The sequence below is a fragment of the Passer domesticus genome, chromosome 14 (genome assembly GCF_036417665.1).
Source record: "Passer domesticus isolate bPasDom1 chromosome 14, bPasDom1.hap1, whole genome shotgun sequence".
Lineage (NCBI taxonomy): Eukaryota > Metazoa > Chordata > Aves > Passeriformes > Passeridae > Passer > Passer domesticus.
Window position 1 is genome coordinate 4,311,376 of NC_087487.1, and position 16,851 is coordinate 4,328,226.

The 16,851-nt window shown below is 36.7% G+C and overlaps 1 protein-coding gene across 8 annotated transcripts in view; it reads left to right on the plus strand.

The window, feature by feature from the left end:
* Nucleotides 1–16,851, plus strand: part of VPS13C (vacuolar protein sorting 13 homolog C) — a 178,252-nt gene that overhangs the window by 30,036 nt on the left and 131,365 nt on the right. For all 8 annotated transcript variants that reach the window (XR_010347749.1, XR_010347747.1, XM_064389379.1 and 5 more), the window contains 20 exons: nt 310–418; nt 864–997; nt 1,290–1,446; nt 2,094–2,173; nt 2,992–3,051; nt 4,122–4,287; nt 5,280–5,396; nt 5,929–6,032; nt 6,454–6,621; nt 7,054–7,358; nt 7,736–7,880; nt 9,014–9,170; nt 10,008–10,138; nt 11,112–11,281; nt 11,830–12,068; nt 12,283–12,512; nt 13,580–13,672; nt 14,182–14,547; nt 15,680–15,769; nt 16,210–16,365. Coding sequence is in view for 6 of the 8 variants with exons in the window: in XM_064389379.1 (XP_064245449.1) it covers nt 310–418; nt 864–997; nt 1,290–1,446; nt 2,094–2,173; nt 2,992–3,051; nt 4,122–4,287; nt 5,280–5,396; nt 5,929–6,032; nt 6,454–6,621; nt 7,054–7,358; nt 7,736–7,880; nt 9,014–9,170; nt 10,008–10,138; nt 11,112–11,281; nt 11,830–12,068; nt 12,283–12,512; nt 13,580–13,672; nt 14,182–14,547; nt 15,680–15,769; nt 16,210–16,365 (3,177 nt within the window). In the remaining 2 variants the exon portion in view is untranslated. The remainder of the gene's footprint in view (nt 1–309; nt 419–863; nt 998–1,289; nt 1,447–2,093; nt 2,174–2,991; nt 3,052–4,121; nt 4,288–5,279; nt 5,397–5,928; nt 6,033–6,453; nt 6,622–7,053; nt 7,359–7,735; nt 7,881–9,013; nt 9,171–10,007; nt 10,139–11,111; nt 11,282–11,829; nt 12,069–12,282; nt 12,513–13,579; nt 13,673–14,181; nt 14,548–15,679; nt 15,770–16,209; nt 16,366–16,851) is intronic.

Sequence of the window (16,851 nt, forward strand, 5' to 3'; positions counted from 1 at the left end):
TCGGGTGAAACTGAAATGAAAATATCATGAAGGGGCATGTCATTGATAGGAATGTATTAAAAGGATAGGTACATTAAATGCTACAATGTCTATTGATACAGCACTGGAGGTCAAAACCTTTAATCTCCTTGGACTTTTACAATAAGTAGTTAAAAGAATTTAATTTTCTTATTGAAGGGATGATTCTGCTGGCGAAATAGCTGTAAATAAGCATTCTTCTTGCCAGGAAACATTTTCTACTTTGTTAGCAGGTGATAAGCTCAAGGAACAATGTGTTTTTCCTGAGAATTGTGATCTGCAACTTTTTAGGTTGTGTTAAGTCAAGAGGATTTGAATGTCTGTCTCAAAGTGTTGACGGAAAACCTGGGTGAAGCAGAAGAAACTCAAAAGGATGCAAAATCAGTACTGCAAAAGGAAGGTCAGAGATGGGATTTGTTGTGAATACTAAATGTGTTAGCTTTCAGGAGTAAGGAAAAGCATTTATTATCTGGAAAGTAAGTTTAGATCTGAGAGTATGGTAATAAGCTGAGTCTAATTGATAAACTCCTTAAGTTTGCAAGGACAGTGTTCATACTTTGATACTTCAAAAAATTGGAAACATTGCAAGACAAAATTTGGTGATTGTGTTAGCTAAGTTGTCAAGGAACTAGCAAGGTATTGAGATGTCAGAGTCATCTTGTTGCCAGAGCATGTTTCTATTTCCTTTTCATGCTGTGAGCTTAAAGGCTTTGCTTATGGAAATGTTACTAACTTATCTTAGGTGAATGTAATCCATCTAAATTAAATAAAATAATTGGGTTTGTTTCTTGAGCTAAACAGATGGTGGTAGTTTCAAAAGTTAAGCAATATATTCAATGTTCCAGGTAAAATGAAAGAACTGGAGAGATCAGTTTTGATACAGGATAAGAGTGTTTCAGAAGGAATGTTGTCTGAAATGAGAAAAATAACATTAAATGAAGATGTAATCAATATGCTACTTAATTTTGAAATCAAAGAGGTATGTATCCATCTTACAACTTACTCAATCTGAACCCAGTACTCATCTGTTTCTTAGAAGTAGTGGGCTATAAAGTCCATTTTAACAGTTTGACTTGGCAACTAAAAGAAAACAAACGAGGAACAGAGCAGGGGCCAGGGGAAATCTTTAGCAAATTGATCCTATAGGGTCTTTTTATAAAAATGCTAATGTCTAGATTAATATTGTTTCACATTTAGCCTGTTTATAACTGCCAGGCATGTCTGAACAGCTTCACTGAAATATTGAACTTGTTTCCCTTTCCATATTCAAGGTTGTAATAACTTTGATGAAGCAGGTTCAGAAGGAGAGATATCCATTACATATTCTAACTGTGCTACAGCTTGGGACCAAAACCAAAATTAGAAATCATGAATTGGCTGCAGCAGCATATCTGAAAAAAATTACAATGAGATGCACTGAAATACATGGTAAGTCTTCTAGGGAAGTGAAACAACCAGCAGAGTGTGTGCAACTGGATTTATAGCCAGAGGATAACATACAGTAACCATTAATGAGGGGAGGGGAAAGGGTAATTTAGATAGAGTGAATCTATTTTACCTGATACTGAGTTTTACTGCCATTGCTGGAGTTAGAGTTAATGTATTTGAGCAAGAATGGTGTTCCTGAGAAGTATTCCAGCTGTTCAGTGGGTTTTGCTGAGCTTCTGTTTCTGTGCTTTATGACCAGTTCTGGCAGCACTGGAAATGCTTCCTTGGTTGGTCAAGTAACAATTCAGACTGACAGTGAAGTGATAACTGAAATAGCCATTTATCCAAAGTAGAAAAGTAAGGTTTTGAGTGTGAAAACATGAAGGTAGGAATGCAAAGAACTTGCAGTTTTAAATCTTGTTTCAATAGCAAAATAAGTAAATTTTTGCTAGTTTAAATTAAAGTGAATATAGCAGTGAATATAATGCTTGATGTGCAGCTTCTCAGTGAAAATAGCTGTTTAGTTTCACTATTTCAGCAAGAATAGTATCTAATAAGTATGTAATAGAGAATTAGCATGGAGACATTGCATAGGTAGAGTAAAGCTTGAGTGGAAACACTTCACATTTTTATTTCTTTGTTTGCAGACTCAAAAGGAGATCCTCTTTGCATTCTTAATTCCTCAAGTGAGACAGATGAACATCTTTTGAAAATGGAATATATTAAGGTTTCAATACATTTTCAGTAAATTTACATGGGGAGTAAAGTAAGGCTTCCATACTTAGCCTGTAGATTTGTATCGAAAACTTACCCAGGCCTTCTCCCAAATACCTGTTTCTCAGTTTAACATGCCATTTAATTCTCCACTGCTTCTATATAGCTCTTGCTTCATAAATCAATGCTATTACTGAAATCACTGGCAAGACAAATATTTTTTGTGTTCCATGTGTACAGCACAAATGAGTACCTGAGTGAAACCTAACAGGTGTGATGCTTTTTGCCTGTGCAAGTGAAGAGTGACCCTAGAGGTGATAAAATGGCATTTGCAGAGTGATATGTTGGTAGCTTAAAAAAGGCCTTCAAAAATTGCATGAATACTTGGGAATGTGATAGGTTGTAGAACCAGTGGGCTCTTCAATACTCTTATCTGGAATGGCATCATTTACATAGTGAAAAATGGATTAGTTTGTACTATTAAAATATTAAGCAAAATATTAAGCATAAATCCATCCAGTTTAAATAGATTCTAGATGAGACAAATTTTGTAACTAGTCAGTTGAATTTTCACAAAATATGTGCTATGAAATGTCTCTGAGCAGAGCATTGTGAATAACCCATTCTGGTTTTCTTGCTTGTGCATTATTTGAAGAACTTGTTTGTTCAGGCTTCATCACTTTCCTTCGTCTTTTTTTGCAATTGGAATAAACTTTGTGTGTGGGCTAAATTCAAGTAATTCAGTTAATAAAATTTTTCATAATTAATATTAATTATTGGCTATTTCAGTAGAGACTGACCATGCCCCTTTTCTTTTTTTTTCCCCTTTAGGCTGATCCTGATGGACCAGACTTTGTTACTACTTACCAAAGCACCAAGCAAAACATCAATGTAAGTACTGGATGTACTTTATTTGTTTTTTTAAGCTTTTGAAATCATAACAACTGTGTTAGTTTCTCCCTTTCTTTCTTTCTTCTCATTGAAGAGAAAAAAAAGGGAGCAAAACCAATGCCCTGACTCTCATCATTAAAACCTACTGCTTTATATTTAACTACTTCAAAGACAAATCCAGGTAGAAAAAATTTTTTTTTTTTACTGAGTTATTTATTGTAATAATTTTTTAAGGAAAAAACTATATCTTTTTTGCTAGTTAGAAAAATGTCCTTACGAATTTTAACTGAGACCTTTAGCATGTGCTTTGCTTCTGGAGTGATCCACTTGGCAGAGAGATAAACCAGGGCCTTGTGTTTCTGAGCTTGTAACACTTACAGTGAAATTGAGATGTGAGCTGGAATATCCAAGTAGCATTTTCAGGGGTCTTGAGTGTAATCTGTCCTTTTACTCCTCCTGAAAGCAGCTATTCATGAGAAATTTTTCAAGTGACTTCTGGGGTAAGCATGTCATTGTGCTTTTAAAATGTTTTCTTTAAAACAGTAGTGGTGGGTCAAGCTGCTTCTTGAGGCCTTGGGTGGAATAAGTGACTGATGCTGGGTTTCACTAAGTAATACTGGCTAAACTACAGGGGTAGTTGCTGTTCACATACTCTCTATTCTGATTGCAAATTTTGAATCTAGTGGGTTTTTTTGTTGTTGTTATACCATATCTCCTAAAACATCTTCACGTGGTTCTGAAGTTGTCAATCAAAGTGCTGAATGTAATGCAATGAAATGAAATGAAGCAGAACTAAAAAGTGTCCTGAAAAGGCATAACCACATGAGGCATCAGTTTTTAGATTGGCACAGTTCCTCTGTAGCTGCTGTAAGCTTCTCTTCCCTAGCTCCCTCATCTGTTCTGGAGCTTGTGTGGTGTGAAGTTGAAGGGGATGGGCATAGAAGAGTCAAATACTTGTGAAATTGAGCAAGGGGCTTTTTTCCTTGGTTCTATGAAAGCAGCTCTGAGTTGTTGGGGTATAAACTGCTACTAAATCACAATATGGTTTTGTATCCTTGCCTTCCTTTTAGGTCATTTTTTCATGTTTGGATATAGTACTTCACACAGAGGCTTTGCTTTCCATCATGAGTTTCCTCACCTTCAGTGTTCCATCAGGTGGTCTTCCCAGCACTGATAAATCATCAGAGCACAAGCCTCAAATGAAAGAACAGGAAAAAGGAAGTACTCTCAGACCAGGTAGTGTCATATTAGACAGGCTCTACTTCTGTTGTGTAACAGCATCTCACCTTCAGTTTCAAAGGATATTATTTCCAATGACAGCATTGTGTTCTGTTTGGTGGAAAACAAAGCATGCACAACTGTCAATGGGGAGAAAATAATCTTATTAAAAAAAAACCCAGCAGGCACTTTCCCTGTTGCTTAATTTTACAGATTCTCCTTACTCAATATAACTTTTCCCTGGGTGGTGGTCTGATATTTATAATGAAAGTTGAATAAATGATGTTGCAGTGTGCAGCCTTTCCAAAGGTTTAGTGTCATCACAAACATGTAACTTGGCAGTCTGAAGGCTCTGAAGATTGCTTACATTGCTGAAAATAAATACTGCAGTGGGGAAGCAAAGAGGTGGTCTGAACTGAAGGGGGTGGTGTGTTTATTTTAAGTATGGGTCTTGTAGCCTTGAGTAAGAGTAAGAGTTTTTGCATGGAAGCTCCTGAATATTTTGTCAGGTCCTGTGTTGTTGATTCTTATGCTTGTAGTGTTGTTGATGAAATTCAAGGTTTTCTAATGCTAAAACTATTGGGATTGAGTCCAGTGGCTGTTGCATTTTCTGTTTGTGCAGTGTTGCTGCAGCTAATAGGCCTAAATGGGCTTTGCTACTTGACACAGAGAGGAGCACTTCTCATGTGATGAGGCAGTGCTTCAAATAATGTAGTGTATACTGTATTCAGCAACTAATGCATAAAAACTAGGTATTAAAGAGGAGAAAAGACATCGTCTTGATGGCTTTTTGCCTGTGTTGGTTGGTGACAGTTTGTGTGCCTAAAGAAAACTCTTAATAAATTACTTTTTTCACATTTTGACTTAGAATCATCATATCTTTTAGGGAATGACTGCAGGTGGCTTTTGAATAGTTCATATATTTACAAAACTACTAGTCTGATATTTGTTCTAAACAGTGGGCTTGTAATATTTGAACTCCTTATATGTCTCTTATGTTTCCTGTCCAGTGTCTGGTGATGCAGCCCATGATGATGTCTCTGAATTAAAGCTCACTGCAAAGCTAAATGCGTTCAGTATTACAGTGTGTGATCAGACCTGTAGAATTGCAGACATTAGAATACAAGGTAAGGTGGTTTTTATTTCAATATTAGATGAAGCTGGCTGTAGCCAGAAATAGGCTGTTTCCCTGCATTCACTTCTAAAAGGCCAGTGTGTGCACTGCAGGTGTCTCTAACATGTATATAAATATATTGTGATTGTATGAAATGATCTGCAAGGAAAAAAATGTTTGACTCAGAAAACAAAGGTGATTTCTAAGTGGAGTAAAATTAAAAGAAGTGAAGGCACTATGTTTTAGATAAGACCAACTTCCATTTTTTAATAGCTAGATCCTAGATAGTGTTGGGGAATTATATTCTACTCTTAGAATCAAATTATGTTGGCAACTTTGCCATGTGCAGTAAGTCCCTGACTTCTTACCAGGCTTAGCATTCATTATTACATAGCAGAAAGCTGGATTCTAAGCTGTTATTATCCTTTATATTCAGTAGTAAATAATTCAGGGCGTTTGTTTGTTTTTTTGGCAGAAGTGTTTACTTAGAAATTTGTTGAACTGCATTTATTTCCTTCCTTCCTTCCTTATTTTGTTTCATTCAGGAATGGATGCATCTGTGGCTATGAAGCCTAAAGAGATTAAAGTGTTTTCCAGACTTGAGGACATTGTAATTACAAATGTTGATCCAAAAACAATCCATAAAAAGGTAATGTGTTGAGCAGATTGTAAACAGTTGAAGAGACCCAGTTTTTCAAGTGATTTAGTGACAGCACTGTAGTTTAATTTGCTGTGTAACAGAATGCAATGTACAATGTAATACTAAGCAAAATTTATTGGTTAATTTCCTTCCCCTCAGAGAAGCAAAACATTCTTCCATTTAATGTTTAGTTCTTTTTAATTATGTTTGTACTGGTATGTTTAATTTTGAGTAGCAGGGGTTAAATATAAAATGGGCTATAGATAAGCAAGTGAGAAGAGGCATGTACTGTAAAATAGGTGATTCTGTTTTCTTTTGTGCCTACCATGTGGCCAAATACTGCTGATAAGTTGCTGTGGATCTTTTTGGGGAAATATTTTTTGTTTCAGAAATACCTGGTAGTATTAACTGTGTGGACTTAATCTTCTAGGCTGTCTCCATAATGGGAGATGAAGTGTTTAGATTTCACATGTCACTTTATCCAGATGCCACTGCAGGGGAAGCCTATGCTGATATGTCAAGGGTGGATGGTAAAATGTCTCTGAAAGTGGGCTGCATCCAAATAATTTACCTACATAAGTTCTTTATGTCTCTCTTGGTAAGACATTAGTTTAAGTTCTTTTCTTCATATTAAAAGTTCTTTTTAATGAGATAAAATGCAATCAGCTCTTTTTGACCTGTGCCTGGTGGTGAGCTGATGTGCAAGCACATAGAAATATTTTGCTGAAGAGTTACCACATAAGTTGCACTGCTTTACAGAAGATTGCCAAGGAGAATGATGACAGAAGTGATGAATGGAGCTGATAGCTTTAATAATACCTTAAAAATTACACAGTTAAACAATGTGTAAGCTTATTCATGATTTTAACATTTTTCTCTTTTGAAACAAGTGTGGTTAAATTAGGAATTTCATATTTAAACCACAGGTGTTAATTTTTCTTAAATTTACATTTTGCCTCGAGTTTGCCTTTTTTTGAGAAGCTTACTTGTTTTCATGGAACCTTTACTTTTTTTCCCTACCTATGAATAGAACTTCCTAAACAATTTCCAAGCAGCACAGGAAGCCCTGACTGCAGTCACAGTGCAGGCAGCAGAAATGGCTGCTTCCAGCATGAAGGACTTTGCTAAAAAGAGCTTCCGCCTCCTAATGGATGTCAACCTGAAAGCTCCAGTCATAGTGGTCCCTGAATCTTCAGCTTCACGTAATGCTTTGGTAGCTGATCTTGGCTTAATCAGAGTTCAGAATGAATTCAAGCTGGTGTCTTCAGATGAATCTCCTCTTCCTCCAGTCATTGACAACATGGATGTGCAGCTGACTCACTTGAAATTGTCAAGGTAAATATGGAGTTTTTTCCTGAGGTGAAGTGTCTTTGTAAAGGAGAAGTGTCCATGTTCTGTATACAGCATTCTTCTCTTATTTGAACATGGAAAGCAATGAGAACATACTAAAACTAAACAAAAAACCTTGCCAAGCTAAGTTTAGGAGTGCTTTTAGGTAGAGTCAAAGGTCGACAATCTCTAAACCTTCTTGGACAGAAAGGAATGATAGCATGATAACTTGAGTTCATCTGGAGTGCATACAAAGGTGTAAGTGCCTATGAGCTTATTCTTGAATTAATTATGCCTGTAATTTTGCTAGATTAATATGATATTATTTTGTCTTCAGCAACTAGTCAACATTTTTCCTCTGTTACTTCCATTGTCTTCTATAGGTGCATTATATCCACAGATTCGCAACCAGATTCTGAAATTCTGCGTCCTGTGAGTTTGACTTTACTGGTCCAGAGAAATTTAGCAGCAGCATGGTATCATAAATGCCCAACAATTGGTATCAAAGGAGACCTAAAACCAATGCAGGTAATATCATGAGCAATTAAAACTATATCAAAAGTTTCACAGATTCTCAGAATAGTCCTCAGCTTAGCTAAGGAGCTTGTAAACTCATTTCAGTTTTTGTCCTTTACAGTACGTTGAAAGACTTCCAACTTGATTGCCCAGTTTATAGATTTGTTAGAGTTTTGATACTGTATAATGAATAGTTTTGGTGTAGCTGCATGCAAATGGAATAAAATGTGGTTTTATTTTTCTGGAGGTCCATTGGAGCTATCCATGGACTCAACAGGCAGTAAAATCATTGAGGTTATTTGTTGAGTTACCATTTAAAAACAAAACTTGACAATTCAAATTGTTTCATCTGTAACATTCAGGTTATTTGAATGCTTAGTGGATGTATTGGGAATGAAAAGGTTATCTTTAGAACACAACAATTTAAAATAATCTTTGCAGAGGGAGGGCTCTATTTTTCTTTTCTTGTATTAACCATGTGGATTTTAATGGGTAAAACCAAACTGGGGCACCTTTTCCTTGTTCCTGAGCCCTTTTACTTGTTCATTCCTGTATCTGTGCTGTGGCCAAATGTCACACTGGTGAAGCAAAGAGAAGTAAGAGATTTAAAGGAGTACCAGCAAAATTCATCAAATGTAGGAAAAATATTCTTACACTGTGTACTGTGGGTTAAGTGACTGCATCTTGTCACTTACTACTACTTGTTTTTTTGTGTTTCTTAATGTTGTGACTGGATACTTATTAAATCTTTGAAGGCCTACTGAATGGCAGCTGCTTTAGTGTATACAATGCAGATATTGGCTTTAATGTTTTCTGGTCATGTTTTTTGATTACTGAATTGTTGAGAAGAAGAAACTGTGCTTATGTTTATCAATTATGCATATTTTTAATAGGTAAAGATCCTTTACAAATCTGGAAAGTGTTTATTATATGGACTTATTTCTTGTTGTAACTCCTGTTTATAACAAGTAAAAAATTATATAGGGGAAATGGGCAAATCATTTGGATTATTTTGGACAGGATAATTTTGACTATCCAGTTTGTTTCTGCTGGAAGCAGTCCATTGTTTCTCCCCAGTGCTTGCATACTGTGTTGGAAAAAAATGTTATCACCAAAAATGAACTCGTGGCTTTATTGTTTTACAGATTGCACTCAGTGAAGGTGATCTAACTGTAATCATGAAGATTTTACTTGAAAACCTTGGAGGAGCTTCTTCCCAGCCAAATACTGTGCAAGAGAATATTGAAGATATGCAGATAGCTAAAAAAGGGAAAGCTCCACATGAATCTGGTGCCTCTGAGGGTATGTTCAATTCAAAGGCCGAATATGTGTAGGCAGAGGGCTGTTTGAAAATTCAAATATCATATTTTTCTGAAGCACTATAAATTGTTTTAACTGTTACAAATATATTGTATACATGAAAAGTTATAAATGAGAATGTGTGCACTTACATGAAGCTCCTGATGGTCAGAAGTTTTTGTAATTAATTTCTCATATGATGGTATTCTTCAGTTTATGTCAATCACTTTTCTGACTGCATGTGGTTAAAAAAGAAAAAAGCCAAATCATCTACCCCAGAATGTTAATGCACAATTATAACAATTGAGGAAGATATTAACGTTCAAATTGCTAATTAGTGTGTTAATGTAAACAGTGCGTGTCTCTGGATGAAACAGAGTTAACACTTTGCCAACATCTCTTTCTTCCCCAAACTTAACATTTTCAATGTCAAAAAATTGCTGTTTAACCAACAGTTGAATTGCTGTACTGTGCATGGAAACTGGGAGGAAGAGTAGTGCAGACTCCTTGAGCAGACTTGGTACTTTGTGTTGTTCTTCATTAAAGTGAACAAAGAACTTGACTAAACTAATGACAGCTTCTTTTAGGTCCTAAACCACTCTGTGCTAGATAATTTTAGTATGCATTGGATAGAACAAAATTATAAGTGTAAATTATTTTGAGTAGTCTTCTGGATTCAGAGCTTTCCCTCTTCTTGGGGTTTGCCGATCTTAATTTAGAAAACCCCAAACACCAAACCAACCAATCAACCAAAAAAAAAGGCAACCAACAACAAAAACCCCAAAACCAGCAAACTCAGTGTTCAAAAGAAATGTAAAAATATCTTCTTTTCACTCGCAGGTACCCTTGTTGATTCTGGACAAAAAAGTATTTCTGCAGTTCAGTCTTCTGTGGAATGTTGCACATTGCTTAAATTTGACTTCAATTTTGAGTCCCTTTCTGTAACTCTCTACAACAGAGACACAACTCAGGTTTGTGGCAAAGCTTTGACCATACATGTGGGGTGGGCAGCCAAGGCTTCTCACATGGACAGAACTCAGGTCAGAAAAATGAAGTAATATCAGCTGCAATTTGCTTTGTAATGCTTTCCTAATGGAGCTTTGAGCTTTCCTGGGCAGACAATGTCCTTAAGAAGGTGTGTGCATTTCTGAAAGTCACACAAAAAATATTACTAAACCACCAAAACCACCCAGCATTTGATTTGGTCACTCAAACTTTGATCCCAGTTACCCAAAATAAAAATGAATATTTCAAAAGCAGGAGTTGTTAGTTCAGACAGTGCTAGTTCTGTGCATGGTGCCTCTAGAGTTAGTAAGCAGATCCAAGTTGTATATGGCCCATAATTTCCTCTTTCATATCCCTGAGTGTGAGCAATCATGGGCATCCTCTCTGCTCTAAAAACAGAAGAGCAAGATGTGAAATGTTGTCTTGTTTTTATGACTTAATGAAGTCTGCTTTGTGTAGATGTGAAGATGGTTGCTTTATATGTCTTTGTGCATAGTGAATGTTATTTGTGTATAATTTTTAAGATGTTCTTGTGTAATGAGCATCACAGGGAAGAAGGGCACTGTAATGGGATTTTATTTTAATTTCACTGTGATAGAATTCCCAGTTATTGCTGAGGTGCTCTTGTAGATGAGTTATGTGATGAGAGTGGAGGGATCCTTTGGTAAGGGATCTAGAGTTCAAATAGATTATCCTTCAGTGATGCATTCTGAGCAACTGCAGGCACTGTGGTGCAGAAACAACTTCAATGCAGCCCTGCAGGTTTTTTATTTTCTCTGTGAGTTTCTTGAACTCATTTGTATGAGTGGAGGACTGATGACAGCAACAGGCTAATCAGATCCTTCAGTTCATGGATGAGGGTGCACATGGCTAGCAGCAAGGGAAATGTCTCACTGTTTTGTTCAGTGGTAACTAACCCTGCACTCTGTCCTTCTGTAGGAATCTCTGCTTTCAGTGCACAGTGACAAACTGCGCCTCGGTGAGCTCCGGCTGCACCTCATGGCATCCGCAGGGGAGATGTTCTCAGATGGCTCCATGGATATCACTGTCAAACTCAAAGCATGTACCTTGGATGATCTCAGAGAGGGAATTCAGAATGTGACTGCAAGGTAGGTTTGAATGCATCAGAAATGAAAAACTGCTTATGAGGAAGGCTGTTTCCTTGTTCTGTGCTTTGCATCGCATGGAATTGATAAAACTCAGTAGTGCTGTCAGTTGTGGCCTGTAATACTCTATGCTTAAGCAATGAACAATATTAATAATGTTCAAGAAGTTTCTACTCTTTTATGTTGATTTCTCAAGTTATCCAAAACAAAAAGAAATCTTGGAGACTGGCAAATTGCAGTGAACTGTAGAACAGCTAAATAGAAGACACCCAGCCTCAACTAGAGAGTTGTGTGCACTGAAACTTCAGTGTAATTGTTATGTGCTGCATGCATACTTTCAAAAGTGTAGCACACTAGTCTTGAATTGAAATTACTTTTCTGCTAGAAAAGCTTCTGCCCTCTTATTCTTGGAAAAAATGCTGCTTGTTTATGTAGTAATTGTTCTTCATAAAGGGCATGGGGAGAAAAAATGACAGTACTTCTGCATCTGTGTTTTCCTAGATCTATGTGTTATGATGTTTGAGATGTTTCTTATTGAACTTGTTTTCCAGAATGATAGACAAGAAAGATGACACAAATGACACTTCTATGATTGATATAAGATATAAGCAGGATAAAAATGGAACTGAAGTTGTTGCTGTCCTTGACAAGCTGTACATCTGTGCTAGTATGGAATTTTTGTTGACAGTAGCACATTTTTTCATTAAGTCAATGCCAGTATCTTCAGCTGAAGGATCTGCACAATTCCAATTAAAGCAAGTTGCTTCTGGGAAATCCAAGGCAGATACAGGTCTGTAAAACCAGTTTACACACACCTCCATTTCCTCCCTTTGCAGCTTTCATTCTGAAAATTACTCATCCAAAAGTTTTCAAGATGCTTGGCATCAGACTTAAGAAATTGGTTTGTTCTTCAGAATGTGTAGATTGGCCATTGACACAGTAGATAGCTTTCCTCTTTCTGTTTTTTTTATTCAAGGTTTTTTTTTTTTACCTTGTTTTCACAGAGGTATCTGTACGGCCAAACATGACAGTAAAAGCTGTGATTATGGATCCAGAAATTGTATTTGTTGCTAATTTGACCAGTGCTGATGCTCCTGCCTTAAAAGTTTCCTTCCAATGTGACTTTTCTCTGACATCAGACAAGCTTGCACAAAGGATGACTGCTCAAGTGAAGGCCTTCAAAGTGTTGGCCTGTGCTTTTCTCAAAGAAAAACAAGGCAAGAATGTTACTACGGTAAGGAAACCAGTGCTTAATGATGACAAAATAATTAGAGTGGGTGCCAGGCACATCCCTTAGCTGGCACATCTACAGCACTCACAAATCTGTTTTCATATCACTGATTATTCAGAAGAGAGGAGGGGCCTGTGCCATTTAAAAGTGAATCTTTCATTAGTAGGTGTAGGACTTGAGCACTTGGAGCTCTGTCTAAAACCTGTGCTGTGCATTTGTAAATGGCATGAAAAGTTTCTAAGTGAAGAAACTGTATGAGGTGTGATAAAAGGGTCTCCTCAAGCCTGGTCTTAGAAGATCTTGGAGATCTATATCACACCCTAGATAGCTCAGCCACCTCAGATGGCATAAAATCAGCAGGATGGCTTCTGTGGCAGTGTTGGAAACAGAAAAGTTTTATTAAAATGTGAAATAGCAAAGCTCTTTACAGAGAAAAACCGAGCCAGGGCAAAAGGTTCTTGCTCCTGGTAAAGCACCTCACAAAAGTAATTAGTTCCTTTTGTTCTCTTCTTTTTCTAGTAAATTCCTCAGGTGGGACTTTTTGGCTTCTGTCCAATTGGCTATCCTTAAGTTTGAGGTGAAGTCCCCAAGGCCCTATGAGGTGTCTTTTTTTTCACTGCCTCTTGGTTTCCTTGTTGTAGTATAGTCCTGAGCAGCCTTTTGTCTGAAACTTTATTGGCACATTCCTGCCAAGGGAGCACTGAGCCACAAAGGTGACCTGTGTGCTTCATCTCACATGTGGTTATCTTCCCTTAAGCATTTAGGTTTTTTAAGGATTCAGGATTTTTTAAACTATTTTGTCACTGTGTGTTGGGCTTTTGTTTTGTCTGGTTTTTAAGCATTATGTCAGAAGCTTTTATTTCACTGCCTTTTAGCCTGTCACTACAAATGGTGCTTGTGCAATTTGGGATGTGGGATTCTTGCACTATATGGAATGTTTTTACTGTGAAACATGGTGTTGCTTCAAGGGATCAGTGCCCCTTTGGCCTATGGAGTGAAAAAAATACAAGACCTTATGAAAAGGTTAGATTTAAGGAGTCACCTTAATAATCAAATTGTTTTTCACTCAGGTGTTACGGCCATGCTCTTTGGTCATGGAAAATATGGTGCACACTTCAGGGTTACACACTGTGGCAGTAACAATAGAGGAACTAACTATTAAGGTAGGATTATTAAAATTGTCTTTGGAAGAACAGCTATGTTTCTCAAGCTGTAGCTTGGTTTTTGTTGTTGTGTAGGGTTTTAATAAAATTATTTATAAATTATTATTATTTTCTAAATTTTATTTTTTAAATTTGATTCATATTATTTACATTTTTTATTTCCCTATTAGTTTAATTCCAGAAATATGCATTTCAGAACTGCTCTGTGTTGGAAAAAGTCATTGTATGTTTGTCATTTTGACAGTCCCTTGACTAAAAAGGAATAAGTTAAATACTTCAGATTCTAGGATTCCTCCTACCACTTCGCTCCAAAGTTACAAAATAACTCTTGCCCCTGCTGCTGCCACCACTATTTTCGGGATATTTTGCAGGAAAGGAAAAGGAGGTCCATGAATGGATTCTTTTCTTTGGAAATTAAGTTGCATCCCTTACAAGACTTTTCATGTTTGCTATTTCTATTTATCATAGATTTTTGTACTTTAATTGAAGACTTTTTTTCTTTTTTCAAGATCTCACCAATAATTTTGAATACTGTTGTGACCATTATGGCTGCCCTAAAACCCAAAACAGCAGAGGAGGATTCTAGAGGAGCAACAGAAGTTTCTGAGAATTTGTGGCAAGTGAAACCTGTGGATGAGTGCAATGCTTGGTTTCTTGGTGTTGACATAGCCACAGAAGCAACAGAAACTTTTAAGGACCATGAGCAAATTCTGAAGCAAGAGAAATTTGATGTTGTAGTGAAGTCAGTTCAGATGACCTTGGAATGTGGCCTGGGCCATCGAACTGTCCCTTTATTGTTAGTGGAATCTACATTTTCAGGTGTTCTTAAAAACTGGTCCTCACTGATGGAGGTCACTGCTGATACGTCACTGGAGGTAGGTGGGGTCAAACTCTTAGCAGTTTAAAACACTTCTGCAGAGTGCCTGAGTTCAAGTAACTTTTTAGTATACTTTATATGTGCTGAATTAATAATAGGTTTAAATTGAAATGCTCTCAGGGTTTCTTTAGTCAGGCAAGTAAGCATAATGTGCTTTGTGCAGTAAGTTGGATTTTAAAGGCAGCTGTAATGTGAAATAATCTAGTCCTGTGTTTCTGTATTATTTTTGAATATTCAAGTTCTGCTGTGTGAACAATGAGCTTGGCTTACTTGAATAGTCACATTTAACTCCCATAGCCCCCCATTTTGTTTGTTTCTCCAGCATTGTGTTTATTGGTAAGGTAGAAGTTACGCTCTTTTTGCGAAATGAGACGCCATTTTGAGATGGTAAAAGTCTCCTATGGAGACAGCATGTTAAAATTTCATACAACCAGATGTGCAGCTGCTCTATGCAATGCATTTACTACCCCTTGTCATTTTACCAAATGACCTCATTTTTCATTCTGTTCTTGGATATACAAGTAGCCTTCTTCCATTGCCATGTGTGCATATTATGGTGGATTTTGGTTGCTTAATTGTGTACCTCTGGGGGAAGTCACTGTGCTTCCAGGAGGGATGAGAAAAATAGTTGAAAGGGAGCATCCAGAACTCTTGAGTCCACAGCTTCTATTCAGATTTGCAGTGATGGAAGCAAATGAAAACTTGGTGTTGACTATGAGTTAGAGGAATCATTCCAGTGGACCAGATTCAGGCTCAAACTAATTGTTATTTCCTAGTACTAAAAACTACTTGTGGGATTGAAGTTCCTGGTCTCATTCTCTCAAAGTCATTCTCTCAAACCATGTGATGGGAGATAAGAGACTTTATTATGTTAATTGAAAGTGTTAAAAAGATATGGTGTTACCAGGATGCTTGGTTGCTGTCAAACTAAGCCAGGGAATGAACTCTTGAAAAATGGTGTAATTTGTGAAAAATATATTTATTATACTTCTGTGTATTGGTTTTTAAAACCATTAAAAGTTAACAGTAGACCTCCAAAACATGAAATGAAGATTTGTTGTTTTCTTATTAATGTTTTTCATAATTGCTTTGTATTTAAATGCCTTATTTAATTTTGATTATTTTTTTAGGTTCATTATTACAATGAAACCTATGCAGTGTGGGAGCCACTTATTGAACGAGTTGAAGGAGGAAAGAAGCAATGGAATTTAAAGCTGGAGGTTTGTAGAGATCCTTGACATTATGTGAAATGGTTTATACAGGCAACTATTTTAATAGTTTAAATTTAGTTAAAACTTTAAATTTCTTTAAAGTTTTCTGGGGCATTGACCTTTTAAATGCTGTTGCATGAAGGAGCTTTGCAGTTTTACATGAGAAAAAAAAAATCTTTCTTTAGAGATCTTCAGGTTTATCTACAATGTGAATTACCAGTGCATGGATACAATGAAGCATGTAACCATGCAGAGAAGAGAAACTAACATGCCTTCTGTGTTGGTATAAAATTTCCATCTTTGTTTAAAGTATCTGAGATTTACAAGGCAAAGTATATGTTACTTTGCTAGCACAATTGTCAAGTGTAAGTCAAGTAGTTTTTTCCTGTTTAAACATAGTAGAAAGTAACCTATAGGTTTGTAATTGTCTAATGAGAGTGTTTTTTTAGATGAAGACTAACCCTGTCCAGGAGAGAAGTCTGCTGCCTGGGGATGATTTCATTGTTATTCCTGAGCCACAAACTGCAATTAACATCTCTTCGATGGACACAATGAATATAACAATATCCAAATGTTGTCTTGCTGTTTTCAGTAACCTAGCCAAGGTAACCCCAACAGGCAGAAGGTGCTGTTATGTGCTTCCATAGGAAATTCTGATTATCTTTGTTTTATGAACTATATTGGCTGCCAGTCAATGGCTCTTCTTCAGCTCTGACAAATGTTGCCTGGAAGGGCTGAGGAGCTCAGCTCCTTTAGCCTCAGCAAAAAGGTGGAGTTATCTCTTGAAAGAAGCAGCTTCTGTGTTAGAACAACAAATGTGCCTATGCAGGACTTAAGGAAGTGTCATATCTGCAGGTTAAGTGAACATGAAATGCTCTAATAAACGCAGCTGTTTCCTACAATACTCCTTCTGAAATACCAAAACATAAATTTACTGCTTTTCCATATTTTCTGCTTAATTAAATACTAAGAAAAGTGTGCATTTTAGGATTGGCCTTTAAACTGCAGGAGTAGAATGTCCCATGTGTTAAAAATACCTTTTACCCTTATTTTTCTTGTGATAGTAGGTGTGCTTATGAATGGTTGAGGCT